Source organism: Pituophis catenifer, unplaced genomic scaffold (assembly GCF_029215685.1).
Source record: "Pituophis catenifer annectens isolate HBS135680 unplaced genomic scaffold, rPitCat1.0.hap2 SCAF_13, whole genome shotgun sequence".
Taxonomy (NCBI): Eukaryota; Metazoa; Chordata; class Lepidosauria; order Squamata; family Colubridae; genus Pituophis; species Pituophis catenifer.
The window spans coordinates 15,738,462-15,755,471 of NW_027256893.1; the positions used below are offsets into that span (position 1 = coordinate 15,738,462).

The window sequence follows — 17,010 nt, forward strand, 5'->3', positions numbered from 1 at the left end:
CAGTAAAACATGACCTGAGCCTTTGGGTAATGGCCAATCATCTTTTTTTCCCCCACTGTTTTCCAAAGAACTGGACAAAGGAGCCAAGTAACTTACATAACCCAGAGTGGAAGGATTGGAGGCCAGCTAGGATTGGATGAGATTTAACTGGATTGAGCACAATACTGTTTGTTAGTCGGATCTAAGCTGACAAGAGAGATGGAACAACTGAATCCACACAGCATTCTGGTGACCGGGGCCAATCGGGGACTTGGCTTGGAGTTAGTCAGGCAGCTGGTGGAGAAGAGCAACCCCCCAAAATGGATCTTTGCCACTTGCCGGGACCCAGTGGGACCCCGTGCTCAGGTGAGACCTGGGATGCTTTCAGTTTTAGTGGGAAGAATTAGTTGTTTTTTTTTTTCCTTTAAGGGTAAGTCACTTGTCTCCTAGATGGTCGTGCTGGGAACATGATAGGATTAGGCATGATGGAGATAAAGAAATTATATCAATCAGAATAGAGCTGGAAGGACCTTGGAGGTCTTCTAGTCCAAGATCCTGACCTATACCATTTCAGGTAGTTGTTTGTTCAGTCTTTTCTTAAAAACCTCCAGTGATGAAGGCAAGCTGTTCCACCGGTTAATTGTTCTCACGGTTAGGAAGTTTCTCCTTAGTTCTAGGTTGCTTCTCTCCTTGATTAGTTTCCATCCATCGTTTCTTGTCTTGCCTTCGGCTGCTTTGGAAAATAAGTTGACCCTCTCTTCTTTGTGGCAGCTCCTCAGATAATGGAACGCTGTTATCATATCCCCCCTAGCAGGCGTAAAATCCAGAAGGTTCTAACAGGTTCTGGAGAACCGGTAGCGGACATTTTGAGCAGTTTGGAGAACCTGCAAATACCACCTCTGGCTGGCCCCAGAGTGGGGTGGGAATGGAGATTTTGCAATATCCTTCCCCCAGGAGTGGGAGGGAATGGGGATTTTCCAGTATCCTTCCCCTGGAGTGGGGTGGGAATGAAGATTTGGCAGTATCCTTCCCCCGCCACGCCTATCAAGCCACGCCTACCAAGCCACACCCACAGAACCGGTAGTAAAAAAAATTGGAATTCACCACTGCCCCCTAGTCTTTCTTTTCTCTAGACTAGCCAATTTCCGTTCTTTATATGTTTTAGTCCCCAAGCCCTTAATCATCTTAGTTGCTCTTCTTTGCACTTTTTCCAAAGTCTCAGCATCTATTTTGAAATGTGATGACCAAAACTGGAAGCAGTATTCCAGGTGTAGCCTTACTAAGGTTTTATGAAGCGGTATTCATACTTCACATGATTTTGATTCTATGCCTCTGTTTATACAACCAAGGATTGTACTAGCTTTTTTGGCTACTGCCGCGCACTATATATGTTTATTAAATAAAAATCAGTAACAGTCGAACTGTTTTTTTGATGTCTAGGGAGATTCTCAATCATCCTGGTCATAATTGTCCCACAGGTGCTTTTCAAAAAGCAATTGGTCTTTCATCTTCTTCTAGTTGTTGTTGTTTTTCCTTTGAAAATGCTTTGCATCTCATTCCAGAAGTTTCTTCAGTTTGTGATGCTTTTCTTTGCAGAATTAGAGAGAGAGAGAGAGAAAGTGCAATCAACTGATTAGGAAAACAGAAAACTGGTTGAAGTGAGCTACCGTCTTTCCCCGAAAATAAGACCCAGTCTTATTTTGTTTTAGGCTTGAAAATAAGCACTTGGGCTTATTTTCGGGGAGGTCTTTTTTTTTTTTTTTTGAGGTGCAGGAGACAGCGAGCATGGTCACCTCATGGGTGCTCGGCTCCTTAACCGCGACCTGCAGATCAGCTGATCCAACGAGGGCCAGGAGTTCTGTTTCTCTGGGTGCCTGGAGATATTTCCAGCACACTCTTGCTAACCCCAGCTCTGCCCATGGTGCCAGGCAACCTTGCAGCCGAGGGCCCCTCTGTTCCGCAGCTCACCTTGTGCCTATGGAGCAGGCGGCGACCACGGTTTGCGCTCTGCCAGGCCTGGAGCTCCGGTGTTGCTTAGGCTGCTGCTACGATGAGGCAGAAAACCATGCATCCCGTTGGAATCGGCTCCACCCCCTCCCTGCCTCTACCGGGTTGCTGCTGCTGGAGAAAAGGACAGGCAATTGTGGAAGATTGTGGGAAGCGCATGCTTGCAATAGAAGGAAAGCCCAGCCTGTCCCTTTCCAGTGATCAAATGTCTGTGTGTGTGTGTGTGAGAGAGAGAGAGAAGGAGAGAGAGAAAGAGAAACGATGGAAGGGAGTAACAAAAATTGCAAGCAACGCTGTTTGAAAGGGTTTCCTCTGCACCGTTTCTCTTCTCTGCTCCACCCGCCTGCCCGCCCACCACACCTGTGCCTGCCGGCCACCATCCGCCCCAAATCAAGTGGCAGGGAAGCTTCGGGAAAGCGCCCTTGAAATTTCTGATGGCAACCACTTACAAAAAAAACTTGTATAAGATAGGGTATAGATGGCATCTCCCTCCTGCTCAATTAGCCAAAACGTTCCCAGGACTCTCCCCAAATTGTTGGAAGTGTGGGGAGATAGGTACTTACTATCACGTATGGTGGACCTGCCCTAAGGTAATCGAATTTTGGAGATTTATACAGAGGTGGATATTAGAAATCACGGGATATAAATTACAATTGAAACCAGAATATTATCTATTAAATATTAGGCCAGATAAGATAGGCACGAATATATGGTGTCTGATTACATATATCACAACCGCAGCAAGAATATGATTTGCTCAACATTGGAAGGGGAAAGACCTACCGGCTGAAGATTTGATTTTGGGAAAAATTATCGAATATGCGGAAGCTGACAGGTTAACAAAAATTTTGAGAGATCAAAAGGATTCTGTATATTTTCAATGTTGAGACCAATGGTATATCTGGTTGAATAATAGAATAAAAAAAGGTTAGTGTAGTTTTTATTTTTTATTTGTATATCTTGACTGAAGTTAATATACTGTGTAAAGCTCCCGTCGCGATCTGTGTTTAAAATTAAAAAAAAAAAAAAGGGGAAAGCGCCCTTCTAGCACCCGCTGCCCTGGCAAAGGCGAAGCTGAAGCAGGCAGGGGCCACATGGGGCTCCTCTGATGGCCTCCCCATCCCTGCCCCGCTCGGGGGTGGCCCATACACAAGGTGTGAGTATAGGTTGAGTTTGGCATTTCACCTTCCTGCCTTTTGTGAACTTTTGGCTGCATGCAACGAAAGCAGCAGAAGCAGTAGAAGTCTTTCTTTCTCTCCCCTAAACTCCGCCAGAAATGAGTTTTTGTGAGACTCATCGTGCCGGCACCGCCTTTTGGAGCAGGACTCTGCAGGGGTTGTTGTGCCATTGTGCGCACGAATGGCAGCACCGCTGCGAGGTTCGACATACCAGCACAGTTGGTGTCCTGCCGCTCACGGCTGCACTGGTATATTGAAACTGGTGACTGGGGAAGGGAAGGGCTGCCAATGGTGGGTTGCCCCCAGTTCGGACCAGTACAAAAGAACCGGTAGTAAAACCAGCAGGAGGCTCCGCCCACTGACCTGGACGTCATCAGAAATTATCTGCATATGCGCAGAAGATCGGGTGCACACGCAAGCGAAGCAAGTGTGTGCGTGCAGGATGCGACCTGGTGGCAAAGGTAAGTAGAACTCATCCTTGAGGGCTGCCTCCTGTGCTGGCCACACCCACCCCATTCATTAGGGCTTATTTTTGGGGTAGGACATATATTAGTCCCACCCTCCAAAAATTGGGCTATTTTTTGAATAGGTCGTATTTTCGGGGAAACACAGTATTGATAGCCAAATCTGGCCCTAGGTTCTGCCTCAGTTTACCTGTCTAATAAGCAACGGAATCAGAAGATCATTTAAAAGCAATTTATTAAAGTACCCCGATAATGTGGAATCTCCCTATGAAAAAGGACAGCCTCATTCCTTTTTTTATAGTTTTTTATAGTTAGCACAATAACGAAAATGCAGGAGGAAAGTTGATTGGCTCCTTTCTTCCAACATCAGAAAGGAAGCTTTTTCAAGCATTGGACAATCAGATTTTCAGGCTAAACCCAACCCACTCCTTAAGGTGTCCCAGCTTCTCATCTCCTTTTTCTGCAGGGATTTGATAGATTTCATTGCTTTTAGAGTGTTGAAAGAAATGTCCATCTGGGTTCAGTTCCAAGTGGGGAGAAAGACACCAGAAACATGGAGACTGTTTGGAAAGATGGCTTAATGGTGGACAGGACCACATGGTTTGAGGTAACTGGATAGCTGACCATATGGAGAGTGAGATATATTTATACCCTCTCTTGGGCTTTGAACTTGCCACCTGTTCCTGTGAAAGAAATGTATTCTGATTGGTTGTCAGACTCACATGGGGCAATGCAGGGGTAACTTTGTAGGTTGTCTTGAGTCCCAGGCTTGGGTGAATGGGTGATGTAATCTTTCCAGGTGCCATGTGGTGAGATGGGTTGAGGGCTAATCCTATTATGTCCTGAGGGTGAAGGTCTTTTGTGTTGTAGATAAGCTGGCCCAGCCTTTTTTTTTTAATTTGATTTATATGCCGCCCTTCTCCTGAGACTCAGGGCGGCTTACAATGTGTTAAGCAATAGCCTTCATACTTTTGCATATTTATACAAAGTCAGCTTATTGCCCCCACAAACTGGGTCCTCAATTTACCTACTTTAGAAAGGATGGAAGGCTGAGTCAATCTTGAGCCTGGTGAGATTCGAACTTACAGTAATTGCAGACAGCTGGTGTTAATCACAATGCTATCAGTCTGCTGAGCCACCAGGCCCGGTGGTAGCCTGGTCCTGTAGATAGGATGGCCCAGTCTTTCTGGGGCTATTAACAAAGGTGGGGGCTGCTTTCCCAGAGCATATATCTCCTTTTTTCATCCAGGGAGGTATAATATTCTGCCTTTTTAATATTTCCTAGAATATTTCATTCTTCTAGGAGAGGGGTGGGGGCTAACTTCCTACAAGAGCTTTTGCTCTGAGCAGAAAACAGATAAGATATCCTTGAAATAACAACATTCCCACTGAACTGAGCCGAAGAGAAACAAACAACTGATTAGAAATGGGGGGAAAAAAAAGAAAAAAAGGAAGGAATGTGCTGTGTTTCAAGATTGGACAAAGTCCCAGGGGTGGGGGGTGCTTGTAAAAACCCTTTTTCCTGATTTTCTTCAAAAAAATTGTTTGCAAATGACGTAACTTGAGTGGAATGACTAGGAGTGAACGGAGAGTTGAGGCAATATTTAAGGGAGCGCCTAAAAGTCGTTTCTTGGTTAGCCTGGGCTGGCAAGAGAGATGGAACAATTGAATCCGCACAGCATTCTGGTGACTGGTTCCAATCGGGGACTTGGCTTGGAGCTGGTCAGGCAGCTGGTACAGAAGAGTAACCCCCCAAAATGGATCTTTGCCACTTGCCGGGACCCAGCTGGATCTGGTGCTCAGGTGAGGCCTGAAATGCCTTCAGCCCTGAGTGGGAAGAACACAGATTTTTTTTCTTTAATGGAAATTTGCTTGTCTCCTAGGTGGTGACAGTGCAGGCAAGGTTGGAGATAAAGATATACCAGAGTTTGTTAAATGAAGACTGGTTATATTTAAAATGTTTTTAGGATGCTTCTCTTTGCAGAATTCGGGAGAGGAGGATAATGAGGAGACTAATTTCTCTAGTCAATTGATTGGAAGATACTTACCGTGTTTCCCCGAAAATAAGACCCTGTCTTATATTTTTTTTGAACCTTGAAACAAGTGCTTGGCCTTATTTTCGGGGAGGTCTTATTGTTTTGGGGCGCATGGAGCAAGATGGGGCTCCTCTTGCCATCTTACCTGATTTCCAGCTCTGCGTTTAAATATTTTCGGGGAGGGCTTATTTTCAGGAGGAGGCTTATTTTAGCACATGTGCTCAAAAGCCCGATTGGGCATATTATCAGGGGATGTCTTATTTTCGGGGAAACAGGGTACAAAGGCTGCATCTTTGCAAATTTTGAGAACCCGTGTCAGATTTCATCACCTTTTGTTTTAAATTCTTATCCCATTTCAAATAAGCCATTTGCAAAATGTGCTGCTCCAGGTAAATGTGTGGATTTTTTTCCTCCCCTTTTAGGATCTGAAGAATTTGGCTGCTGAACACCCGCAAATTGTCATCATCGCATTGGGTATGTCTCCTGAAAATCCCTTTGGTTCTTTAGCTGAGAGGGAGAATGCTGAAATTCAGCAACACACTAGATCAGTGATGGCTAATCTTTTTGCCATTGCGTGTCAGGAGGGGGGTGGGAGAAGTTCACGTGCATGCATGCCCACACCCATAATGCCCAAACCCATAAGAGGCTCTGGAGGCTAGGGACCGCAAAAAAGTCACTTCCTGTCCCACCGGGAGTTGAGAAATGGGCCGTTTTAGGCCTCTGGAGGGGCTCTGAGTGGGTGGGGAAGGCTGTTTTTGCCCTCCCCAGATGCATAGAGAGGATCTGGAGCCAGGTGAGAAGGAAAAATGGGCCTTCCTCAGCCCCCCAGGAGCTCTGGAGGCAGGAAACAGCCTGTTTCCCTACTTCTGGTGGGCCCAGAAGGCCCGAAAATTAGCTGGCCAGCACACACATGCGTGCCAGAGCTGAGCTGGCGTGCCCACTGATATGGCTACCATAGGTTCGCCATCATGGCACTAGATCATGCCAAGAAAGCATTAATTCCCTCAGAGCAGATAAACATTGCCTTGCCTTACAATTGATACAGGTAGTCCTTGACATGTAACCACAACTGCGCCCAACATTTCTGTTGTTAAGTGAGACAGTTGTTAAAGTGAGTTTTTGCCCCATTTTACTACCCTTCTTGCCACAGTTATTAAATGAGTCATCACGGTTAATAAGTTAGGTAACACGCTCATCAACTGAATCTGGCTTCCCCATTGACTTTACTTGTCAAAAACGTTGCAAAAGGAGATCCCATGACTTTGGGACACCGCAATGGTCGTAAGTATGAGTCAGTTGCCCAGCATCTGAATTTTGATCACGTGATCATGGGGGTGCTACAAAAGTCATAACTGTAAAAGTGCAGTCAGTTTAAAAGTTTGCATAACCAATAAGGGTGATGATCCACCTAACTGCCCCAATCAGCCTTTGGCTTAGAGATGCTACTACGTGCAACATTTTATTAATTAATACAAGGTTGCAATTGTTGTGTTTTAGCCATTCAGTCTCATCTGAGTCACATAATTTTCTGATCAACATTTCTGTATCTCCTACTTAACGTAAGTTCCTCCTCATATCATCAGTGAAGGCATTGAACCTTCTTGGTTTCTGCTAATCTTTTCCATTGTGGTTTATAGCCTGCGTGTCATAAATTGGTGTGGTTATCTTACTGCAATAACTCACGCTTATTTGATAATGATTTGTTGGGTGAATTGCAATTTAATAGGCGTATTATGATAGGTTAAGCTGTAAATCGAGAGTTACAAATATTACGTCAAACTATTTACTAAGTCTGCACTACTATTAATCTTGTCATCGTTCCTATCACCCATCTCCTCCCACCTGTGATTGTATGACTGTAACCTTGTTGCTGGTATCCTTACAATTTATACTGACTGTTTCCTAATATGATTTGATTGCTTATTTGTTCCCTGTGACTATCATTAAGTGCTGTACCTTATGATTCTTGATGAATGTGTCTTTTCTTTTATGTACACTGAGAGCGTATGCACCAAGACAAATTCCTTGTGTGTCCAGTCACACTTGGCCAATAAAGAATTCTATTCTATTCTATTCTATTCTATTCTATTCTATTCTATTCTATTCTATTCTATTCTATTCTACCCTACACTACCCCACCCTACCCTACCCTACCCTACCCTACCCTACCCTACCCTACCCTACCCTACTCTATTCTATACCACCCAGAGTCACTGTGGAATTAATTGTTTCAGGCAAAAATCTAGAAATGGTGTTGGATCTCCTGGCAAACAATGAAACAAATATTTTGCTAGGTAGATATCCTGGGTAATTAATATCCAAGCATAAACTCGGCACATTCCAACATTGGATAAATATAACGAGCAAATAGGCGCTGTAGCTTTCTAATCTTTTAAATGGCTTTCTAGAGTTATTTCATCTCATCAAAGCAATAAAAAAGTAATATGCATATGCCTGTGTTAATGAAGTGATGTAAGATTAAAAGTGAAGGAAGGAGACAAAGATGGAATCAGGCATAGTAGTAAAGGCTCCTGGTGATGAGGTAGGCAACTTTCTATATGACCTCCATGGTCTACATAAATCATGTATGGATGTATTCTTCAATACTAACTTAAACCAGATCAGCTGGCACACCAGAGTGATTTTCTCAGCAGAACATGGCTTAAATAAGCCATGGCTTCCTGGAAGGTTTCCTCTCGTCTACGTAAATTCCTTATTGGATTCCCATCAATGAGCATTTCAAAAATGATCAACCAACCACTTTTCTTGGCAGTAATGAGACTAATCATCCTTATCCTCTTTTAACGACCCCATAATCCCTTGCGGGATAGAGTCTGGGCAACTGAATGGAGCTCAATGTTTACTGGGCAGATGCCCTTCCTGTCGCCAAAGCGTAGTTCTTTTTTTCAGCAGATATATTCTCAGTGTGCCCAGAGAGAGAAATATCTGCCTCTACCTAGGATCGAACTCACAGCCTCCTGATTGTGAGGCGAGAGCTCCACCTCTAGGCCACCATACCACTCAGTAATGAGACTAATTTCCCCTTTAAAAAAATTGTCAGGAAAATACCGTGGAATTCAGTAGGACCGAAGCATTGTATGGTGTATAAAGCCTGATATGGGATAATGCGCATTTATTTTTCCTCCTGTAGACACAAATGATCCATGCAGCGTGAAGGATGCTGCAGCTAAAGTCACAGAACATCTAAAGGGGGCTGGACTGAACCTGCTGGTTAACAATGCAGGGATTTTAAAACTGAGCACCATAGAGACAGAAACACCAGAAAACATGTCGGAGGTATACAAAACCAACGTCATTGGGCCCATGATCGTCAGTCAGGTAATATATTGTCCATTTATGGGGGGAAATTGGCTATTTGGATGGAAAGGTTATGCGGAACAGATATTAGGTAGTTTAGATTTTGTCCTCGACTAAAAAACTCTGTGTTGATGATAGATTTTTGTCCACTGACTTTGGGCCACTCCCTCCTTCTCAAACCCAAAAACTTACCTCACACAATTGTGAGATTAAAAAGCTAAACTAGGAGCCCCTAAACAGAGCATAAACACATGAAATTAAAAACAAAATTGCCTCATAGTTGCACAATCCAAAGATATTTGATAGGTTATGGATATCATCATCATCTTTTAACCACCCCATAACCCCTTGAGGGATGGAGTCTGAGCAACTGAATGGAGTCGAGCGTTTACTGGCCGGATGCCCTTCCTGTCACCAATGCGGAGTTTTGTTCAGCAGATATATTCCCAATGTGCCCAGAGAGAGAAATATCTATAGGATCGAATTCACAGCCTCCTGATTGTGAGGCGAGAGCTCCACCTCTAGGCCATCGCACCACTCTTGATAGGCTATGGATATAGTAAGAATGAAACGATCAGGTTGGTTGGAACCAGGGGTGAAATGCTACCGGTTTGCTATGGTTCGGGCGAACCAGTAGTGTTAAAAACTACCGGTTTGGGTGAACCAGTAGTAAAAAATGCTTTAAAAAGGTTTAAAAAAGGTTCCGACGATCACAGCTGTGCTGCATGATTGTCGGAACCTATTTTTTTTTTACTTTTTAAAAGCAGTTTTACTACCTATTCGCCAGAACTAGTAGTAAAAAAAATGCTTTAAAAAATAATAATAAAAAGATTCTGACAATCACGTGGCCCAGCTGTGATCGTCGGAACCTTTTAAAAAAATTTTTAAAGCACTTTTTACTAACTATTCTCCCGAGCTGGTAGTAAAAAAATGCTTTAAAAACATTTTTTTAAAAAAGTTGGCCACGCCCACCCAGTCACATGACACCCCCCCACCAAGCCATGCCCACAGAACCGATAGCAACAAATTTTACATTTCACTACTGGTTGGGACAGAGATGAAGGTGGGGTGGATCTATTTGATCTCTTCTGATATTTCTTGGGGAGCAGCTGAAGGATTCTTTTGGAGCTTTGCATCATGAAATTTCATTGGTTAGGAGATACGTTGGTGTCCTTCATTTGTTTGGTGTTTTTTTTCCTCTTCCCTCCTCCAGGCATTCCTTCCCTTGCTAAGGAAAGCATCCCAAAAAAGTCCCCAGAAAGGCATGAGCTGCAACAAAGCAGCCATCCTCAATGTAACTAGCGAGTGTGGCTCCATGACAAACCTCTTTGCCTGGAACCTGAATGAGGTGATCTCTTATCGTTGCAGCAAGGTAAGGGAAGGGCTTTTGTTACGATTAGTGTTAAGGATGAGAATTTCAAATTCACTTTCAGACGAACAACACGGAACCCACGGATTTCCACTGCTGAGCGAGACAGTTGTTCGTTGAGCTTTGTCCCATTTTATGACCTTCCTTGCCAGAGTTGTTAAGGGAACCACTGAAGCGGTTGAGTGAGTAACACGGCGGCTGCTTAGTGAATCTGGATTCCCCGTTGACTTTGCTTGTCAGAAGGTCGCATCAGATCACACGACCCTGGGACATGGCAACCGTCATGAGAGCAAGCCAGTTGCCAAGCATTCGAAGTTTGACCACATGGCCACGGGGATGCTGCAGCAGCCGTGTGAAAAACGGTCATAAGTCCCCCTTTTTTAGTGCCATTGTAACTTTGAACGGTCACTAAACGAGTAGCTGTAAGTCAAGGACTACCTACAGTTTCTATGGGAAAAGTCTGTAAAAACCAGCCTTTGTATGCTGCTAATTTAGATTCGTGATATACAAGGTATTTGTTGTGGCCTATTAACTGCTGGCCCCTCTAGCAGCTAAATCAGAGGAGGAGGAGGTGTAGGAGTCAGGGTCAGTATCAAGGTAACCTGAGAGCTCCAAGGGGTAAGAAGGAATGGAGCTGGCAGAGAGGAGAGAGAGAGAGAGAGGCGGAGCCTGGGCCGTCTGTCAGCTCTCAGATGGAGAGTCAACAACCCCCAAGTCTGGAGGTGGCTGATGAGGAAGAGGAGGAACAGCTGGGTCCAGCGCCTGATACCCGGATGTGCAGAAGGCAGAGAAGAGGAGAGCAGTAGAAATCTATGGGCCGGTCCTTAGGACGGAAAAGCTACCACTGCTAGCAAAGCCCCATCCTAGCTCTGGGGATAAAAGGCAGAGGGCAGAGATGAATAGATGTAGCAGACAACTATTCATCTTCCGGGCGGCTTGTTAGCCTGCGGTGAGACAGAAACTTTTGGCCAGGGCTGCCGGCACTCCTAATAAAGGAATCTTTGAATTATTGGTCATGTTTCAGAACAAGAGATGTGTGCAAATGGTAGATCCCTCTGGAGAAATAAGTTCAATACATGGCCCATGACTTTTAAAAAATTTGATTTGGCCACGCCCACCAAGCCACACTCACAGAAACAGTAATAAAAATATTTGGATTTCACAACTGGTAGTAGCCCAATTCTTTCTCTAGTCCTTTCCTTAGGGACTGAGGGTCCCATTCTTTTAAGCCAGGCTTAATGTTTGTTTAGCTTATACTTAGCCCTACATTTATCTCTCTACCCTGGAATGTGCAGCAGTTTGGAGCTGCCTAATAATTTCTCCTTTTGCAGAGATATTTCTTAGCCTCCTTAGTCCTTATCAGTCCAGAGAAGGGAGGGAGAAAGCAATTACTCATGGCTGACTGTAGTTGCCCACGACCTTTGGAAAGCTTATGAGCCTGACACTGAAGCAATGTCAATCTGAAGCCATCTTCTGTTGGACCCATTCCATCACAGCTTCAGAGTTTCATTGCCCGCGTCATCCAACATTTTAAGTTCAGTTTTGCCTGTTGCGTGCACAAGTGGCATTTCCTTCAGGTCTTCAACTCAGCTTCCTTTCTCTCTTCCATCAACACCCACACCCAGTGCCTTCAGTGCTTCTCTTTCACCACTCTGCATACAGGTGGAGTCTTTTCATGTCTGAAAGTCCCACGGGATATTTGATTTATTTAGTTAGTTAGTTTGTCAAACATGTACAAGACAACAGGTATAAGTATAAACATGGACATGAACACAGGAAATGAGTACAAATAAATGGGGACAGTAGTAGTGGTGGATTGCCCCCAGTTCACACCGGTTCTATAGAACTGGTAGTAAAACTGGTGGGAGGCTCCGCCCACCGATCCCGACATCATCAAAATGCTTCTGCACATGCACAGAAGAGCATGTACATGAGCAAGGTGCGCGCGCGGGCAGCCCCATTGCAAACTGGTAGTAAAGGTAAGTAGAACCCACCCCTGGAAAGTAGGACAAGGACAGTAGGCATGCTGGTGCGCTTATGCACGCCCTCTTTATGGACCTCTTAGGAATGGGGTGAGGTCCATGGTAGACAGTTTAAGGTTGAAGCTGTGAGGGTTTGAGGATGTAACAATGGAGTCAGGTAGAGCATTCCAGGCATTGACCACTCTGTTGCTGAAGTCGTATTTTCTACAATCGAGTTTGGAGCAGTTTACCTTGAGTTTGTATCTATTGTTTGCCCATGTATTATTGAGGTTGAAGCTGAAGTAGTCATTGACAGATAGAATGTTGTAGCAGACAATTTTGTGTACTATGCTTAGGTCAGACCATAGGTGGCATAGTTCCAGGTTATCCAAGCCCAAAATTTCGAGCCTGGTGGCATAAGGAATTCTATTGTGAACAGAGGAGTGGAGGACTCTTCTCGTGAAATACCTCTGGACTCGCTCAATTGTATTAATGTCTGATATACAGTGTGGATTCCAGGCAGACGAGCTGTATTCGAGAATTGGTCTGGCAAAGGTTTTGTATGCCCTAGTTTGCAGTACAGTGTTACCGGAGAAGAAGCTTCGCAAAATTAGGTAAACAATTCTTAATGCCTTTTTGGCAATGCTGTTACAGTGAGCTCTCCGGCTTAGATCCTTTGAGATGAGTACTCCTAGGTCCTTGACAGAGTCAGGATACAAAGCTATGAAGAAGGAAAACTCACATTAGCAACTCAGAGTTTTGCCTTCTGTCAGTGTACGGGGGGGTTGGGGTGGAGGGGAGACTGGATGCAATTCAACTACATGTTTTCAGCAAGAAACAAGAAATATCCAATTTGTTGTTTCCAAAGGGATGTCCTGAAAGAAAAGTTCATGGCCCACACGAAGAGCTTTCTACGACCCCACGTTCCAAAGCAGAAAATAAAAAGACATAAAACATTATTACGGTTTGCACGTTTAAGAATTGAGAAAATAGTGTAACAAATAGAGCAATGAGTGCAGGCAATAGAGCAATCAGGCACACTTACTATTTGTAAAGCACTGTAACAAACACATTAAAATGAGAGCACAGATTGCTGGGGCAATATGCATACACTGTACACAGCTCAGAGAGTGTTGTAAAGCACTAAGGAGCAGTATATAAGTCTTAAGTGCTATTGCTATTGCTATTAGTAGATGGTGGGAATGTTTTCTTAAGCTGTCAAGATAAAAGCAAAATATTGGAAATTTTCTGTAAATTGTCATAGCTTACAGGTGTGAAAATCCTTTCTTCCTTCCTTCCTTCCTTCCTTCCTTCCTTCCTTCCTTCCTTCCTTCCTTCTTTCCTTCCTTCCTTCCTTCCTTCCTCCCTCCTTCCCTCCCTCCCTCCTTTCCTCCCTCCCTTCTGCCAAGAAGGAGATGGTCAACTCAACTGTGATGGCAATAAGCAGGCCTTTGGGGATACTGAAAATACTTTCAGGTGTACGACCGTGTTTCCCCGAAAATAAGACTGGGTCTTATATTAATTTTTACTCCAAAAGACACATTAGGGCTTATTTTCTGGTTAGGTCTTATTTTTGGGAAAATAGGGTACTAAGTGCATCCACCTGGCTGACAATTTTAACTGGGGTTTATTTTGGGGGTAGGGCTTATATTACGAGCATCCTGAAAAATCAGGCTAGGGCTTATTTTCCATTTGGGTCTTATTTTCGGGGAAACAGGGTATCAAATATGAGCTTAGGAGGAACCATAAGCTTTCCCTGCACCATACCTTTCACCAAACATGGCCAGAGAGAGAATGTGTACCTAGTAGGTTCACCTAAAGTCCTGGAACAGACATTCTGTTCCTTCTGTCAACCAATATGGAACCACTGCCAATAGGATTAAGGGAGGGGAAGAAGTGAGTCATACCTGGGAGAAACGAGTGGGAGGAGGAGATGATAGCATATCTTTACCGATACATTAATGTTCTTATCTTCTGCAGGCCTTTGTGGGCTGATCAACCTATTGCCCAAGCCAGACTTTCAGCTGCAGAAGCTACCTGTGAAAGGGGTTTGCAACCCCGAGAGCTCAGATGAACCCGCTTGTTTATTTTCTCTTCCTTTGTCTCCTTCTCAGTCTGCTCTGAACATGCTCACTCGATGCCAGTCCATGCACTTTGCCAAAGATGAAATTCTGTGCATTACATTGCACCCTGGGTGGGTGCAGACTGACATGGGAAACGAATTGGTAAGTGAACTGGAGGGGAAAAAAAAAACTTCATATAACAATCAGAAAACAAGTGTGGGCAAGATTAATCGGATTAGGAGTGGAATCCTCTGAAGGTTTCTGAAATGTTTTGTTCCCCCTGGATCATGCCATATGTGCTGTTTCTCCAGGGGATTGTTTGATAGATTTCTCAACTGGAAGCATTCCCAAGATTTCCTGAGGTACTTTCAGGCCTGCTGGGGTTCGCAGGGGTTCGGGAGAACCTCTAGCTAAGATTCTGTGCAGTTCAGAGAACCCCCAAATCCCACTCCTGGCTGGCCCCGCCAACCCCACCCCTCCCAGGAGTCCCCTCGCCACACGGCCTGTTCCGGGTGCAGGTAAGTGCAGGGTGCGCATGGAGGCTCGGAGAGGACGAAAAACAGGCCTACTGAAAGTTCAGGAAGTCCAGAAACAGGCTCATTTTCGTCCTCCTGGAGGCTTGAGGAATGCCTCCAGAGCCCAGGGAGGGCAAAAAGCTCCTCCCCTGCCATGGTGCAGGAGACCGACTAGGCCACACCCACCATGGCCCAGCAACCAGGCAGAGAACCCCTTGCTAAAATATTTGAACCCCACCCCTGGATACTTCAGACCACAAAGTAGTCTGTTTTATTGGAATACTGTGTGGGAAACACCTTGAACTCTTTGAAGTTCGGAAAACGTATTTACCGAAACCGCCAAACCACCCAAGTAATGTCATGACCTCAAAGGAAATGGTTCAGAATTATTCAGAATATTCCATTCCCAGATCAACAATTCTGCACAGCCCTAACAATCCTATCCTTTCAGCGAACGCTGGAGTAATGCAAAGAGGTTGGCTGCATCCTAAAAACTAAATCTGCTTCTAATCTAGACAAAGATATGATTGCACAGTTGCCATAAAGAATTGACGGAAAAAGCATATGGCTTCCTGTTCCAGTTGCCATTCTCCTTAGAGTTTTTTTTCCCCCTATTGCTTTTAAAATATTTTTTAAAATTTTAAAACAGCTGGAGAATGGAATCCAGATAGAATCTCATTCAGGACTGAGTTTCTGTTTTGATTGGCTGTTAAGCAGGGGTGAAATCCAGCAGGTTCTGACAGGTTCTGGAGAACCGGTAGCAGAAATTTTGAGCAGTTTGGAGAACCGGCAAATACCACCTCTGGCTGGCCCAAGAGTGGGGTGGGAATGGAGATTTTGCAATATCCTTCCCCCAGGAATGTGGAGGGAATGGGGATTTTGCAGTATCCTTCCCTTGCCACGCCCACCAAGCCACTCCATGCCCACCAAGCCACACCCACAGAACCGGTGGTAAAAAAAATTGGATTTCATCACTGGCTGTTAAGGAATTCACTGTCACTTGATGTTACCTAGGTTTTTAGATGTTCTTTTTTCCACTATGAATTTCTTTCATCTCTTGCCTGTTTTTTTGTTTTCTAGGGAATGCCCCCACTGACAATGGAGCAGAGTTTGCGAGCTATTCTGAACACCCTTGGCCGTCTCTCTGAGAAAGATCATGGCACATTTATTAACTGGGAAGGGAATCTCATCCCCTGGTGAGACAACCAGGAATCTGCTCCACTGTACTGCAGAATAATGTTCTCATCAAAGGCAATGCAGCTTTATGTCTTTAATGCACCCTGTTTCCTGCTCTGGTGTTATGTGCTCCAATTCTCCCATTTTCTTTAGTTACTCTGTCTGGTGCCCATAAAACCTTGCTCACAAAGGGTCTTTTCAGCCGTGTTTAATCCGATCTGATCTTCTAGGTGTCACTGCCAAAGACTGCAAAAGCGTCCACTTCTGTCTTGCAAGCTCAGGGGTCATCAACCTGTGGCTCTGGAGCCGCATGTGGCTCTTTCACCCCTCTGCTGCGGCTCCCTGTCTCTCAAAATATGTGTCACAACCACCAATGTGCGACACCTGCTGGCATGCAATTTATTGAGCTTTTCAACCCCTAGTAGGCCAACCATGGATAAATCCAAGAAAAGAAAAGTTTCAGAAGAAAACAGAACGTTTAATTCAACTACATATGCTAGTTTTGTGGCCGCTGAAGAAATAGTCAGGCACAGGAAAGGTTTTGTGGCTCCCGGTGTTTTCTTTTCTGTGGGAAATGGGTCCAAATGGCTCTTTGAGTGTTTAAGGTTGCAGACCCTTGTGCAAGCTGAAGATAATTCCCCCACCCCCCTGACCTCTGGAATCTAAACCACACTGATGGGAAATTCCTGACTTCATTGCAATTGGGAATAACGTTCTGGAAAGAGTAAACATTCCAGATTGAAGTCTTAGGGCAGAGAATTGGTTGGAGTGAGCTGTTGGGGCTACAACTTCAAGATAGGTTCAAATTTGACCCATCCGAAAGCCGTTTTTGCTGCCATGCCAGTCTGCTCTATTGAACGAAGAAGCAAAAGCTATGTTCAAAAAAGTATATATAAAAACACAGCCATTTTTGTATCAATTTTCAATGCAATACAATAAACCTT

At 44.5% G+C, this 17,010-nt stretch overlaps 1 protein-coding gene across 2 annotated transcripts; it reads left to right on the forward strand.

The window, feature by feature from the left end:
* Nucleotides 1-198: 198 nt before the first annotated feature.
* LOC139323774 (C-signal-like) lies at nt 199-17,010 on the forward strand. 2 transcript variants are annotated; one of them, XM_070953248.1, is made up of 6 exons: nt 199-345; nt 6,087-6,138; nt 8,816-9,003; nt 10,196-10,354; nt 14,427-14,537; nt 15,971-17,010. In XM_070953248.1, the coding sequence occupies exons 1-6, from the start codon at nt 199-201 to the stop codon at nt 16,088-16,090; spliced, it is 777 nt and encodes a 258-aa protein (XP_070809349.1). In that variant the 3' UTR covers nt 16,091-17,010. The 2 variants fall into 2 exon arrangements, with proteins under 2 accessions (XP_070809349.1, XP_070809350.1); XM_070953249.1 differs by lacking the exon at nt 199-345 and adding an exon at nt 5,209-5,431.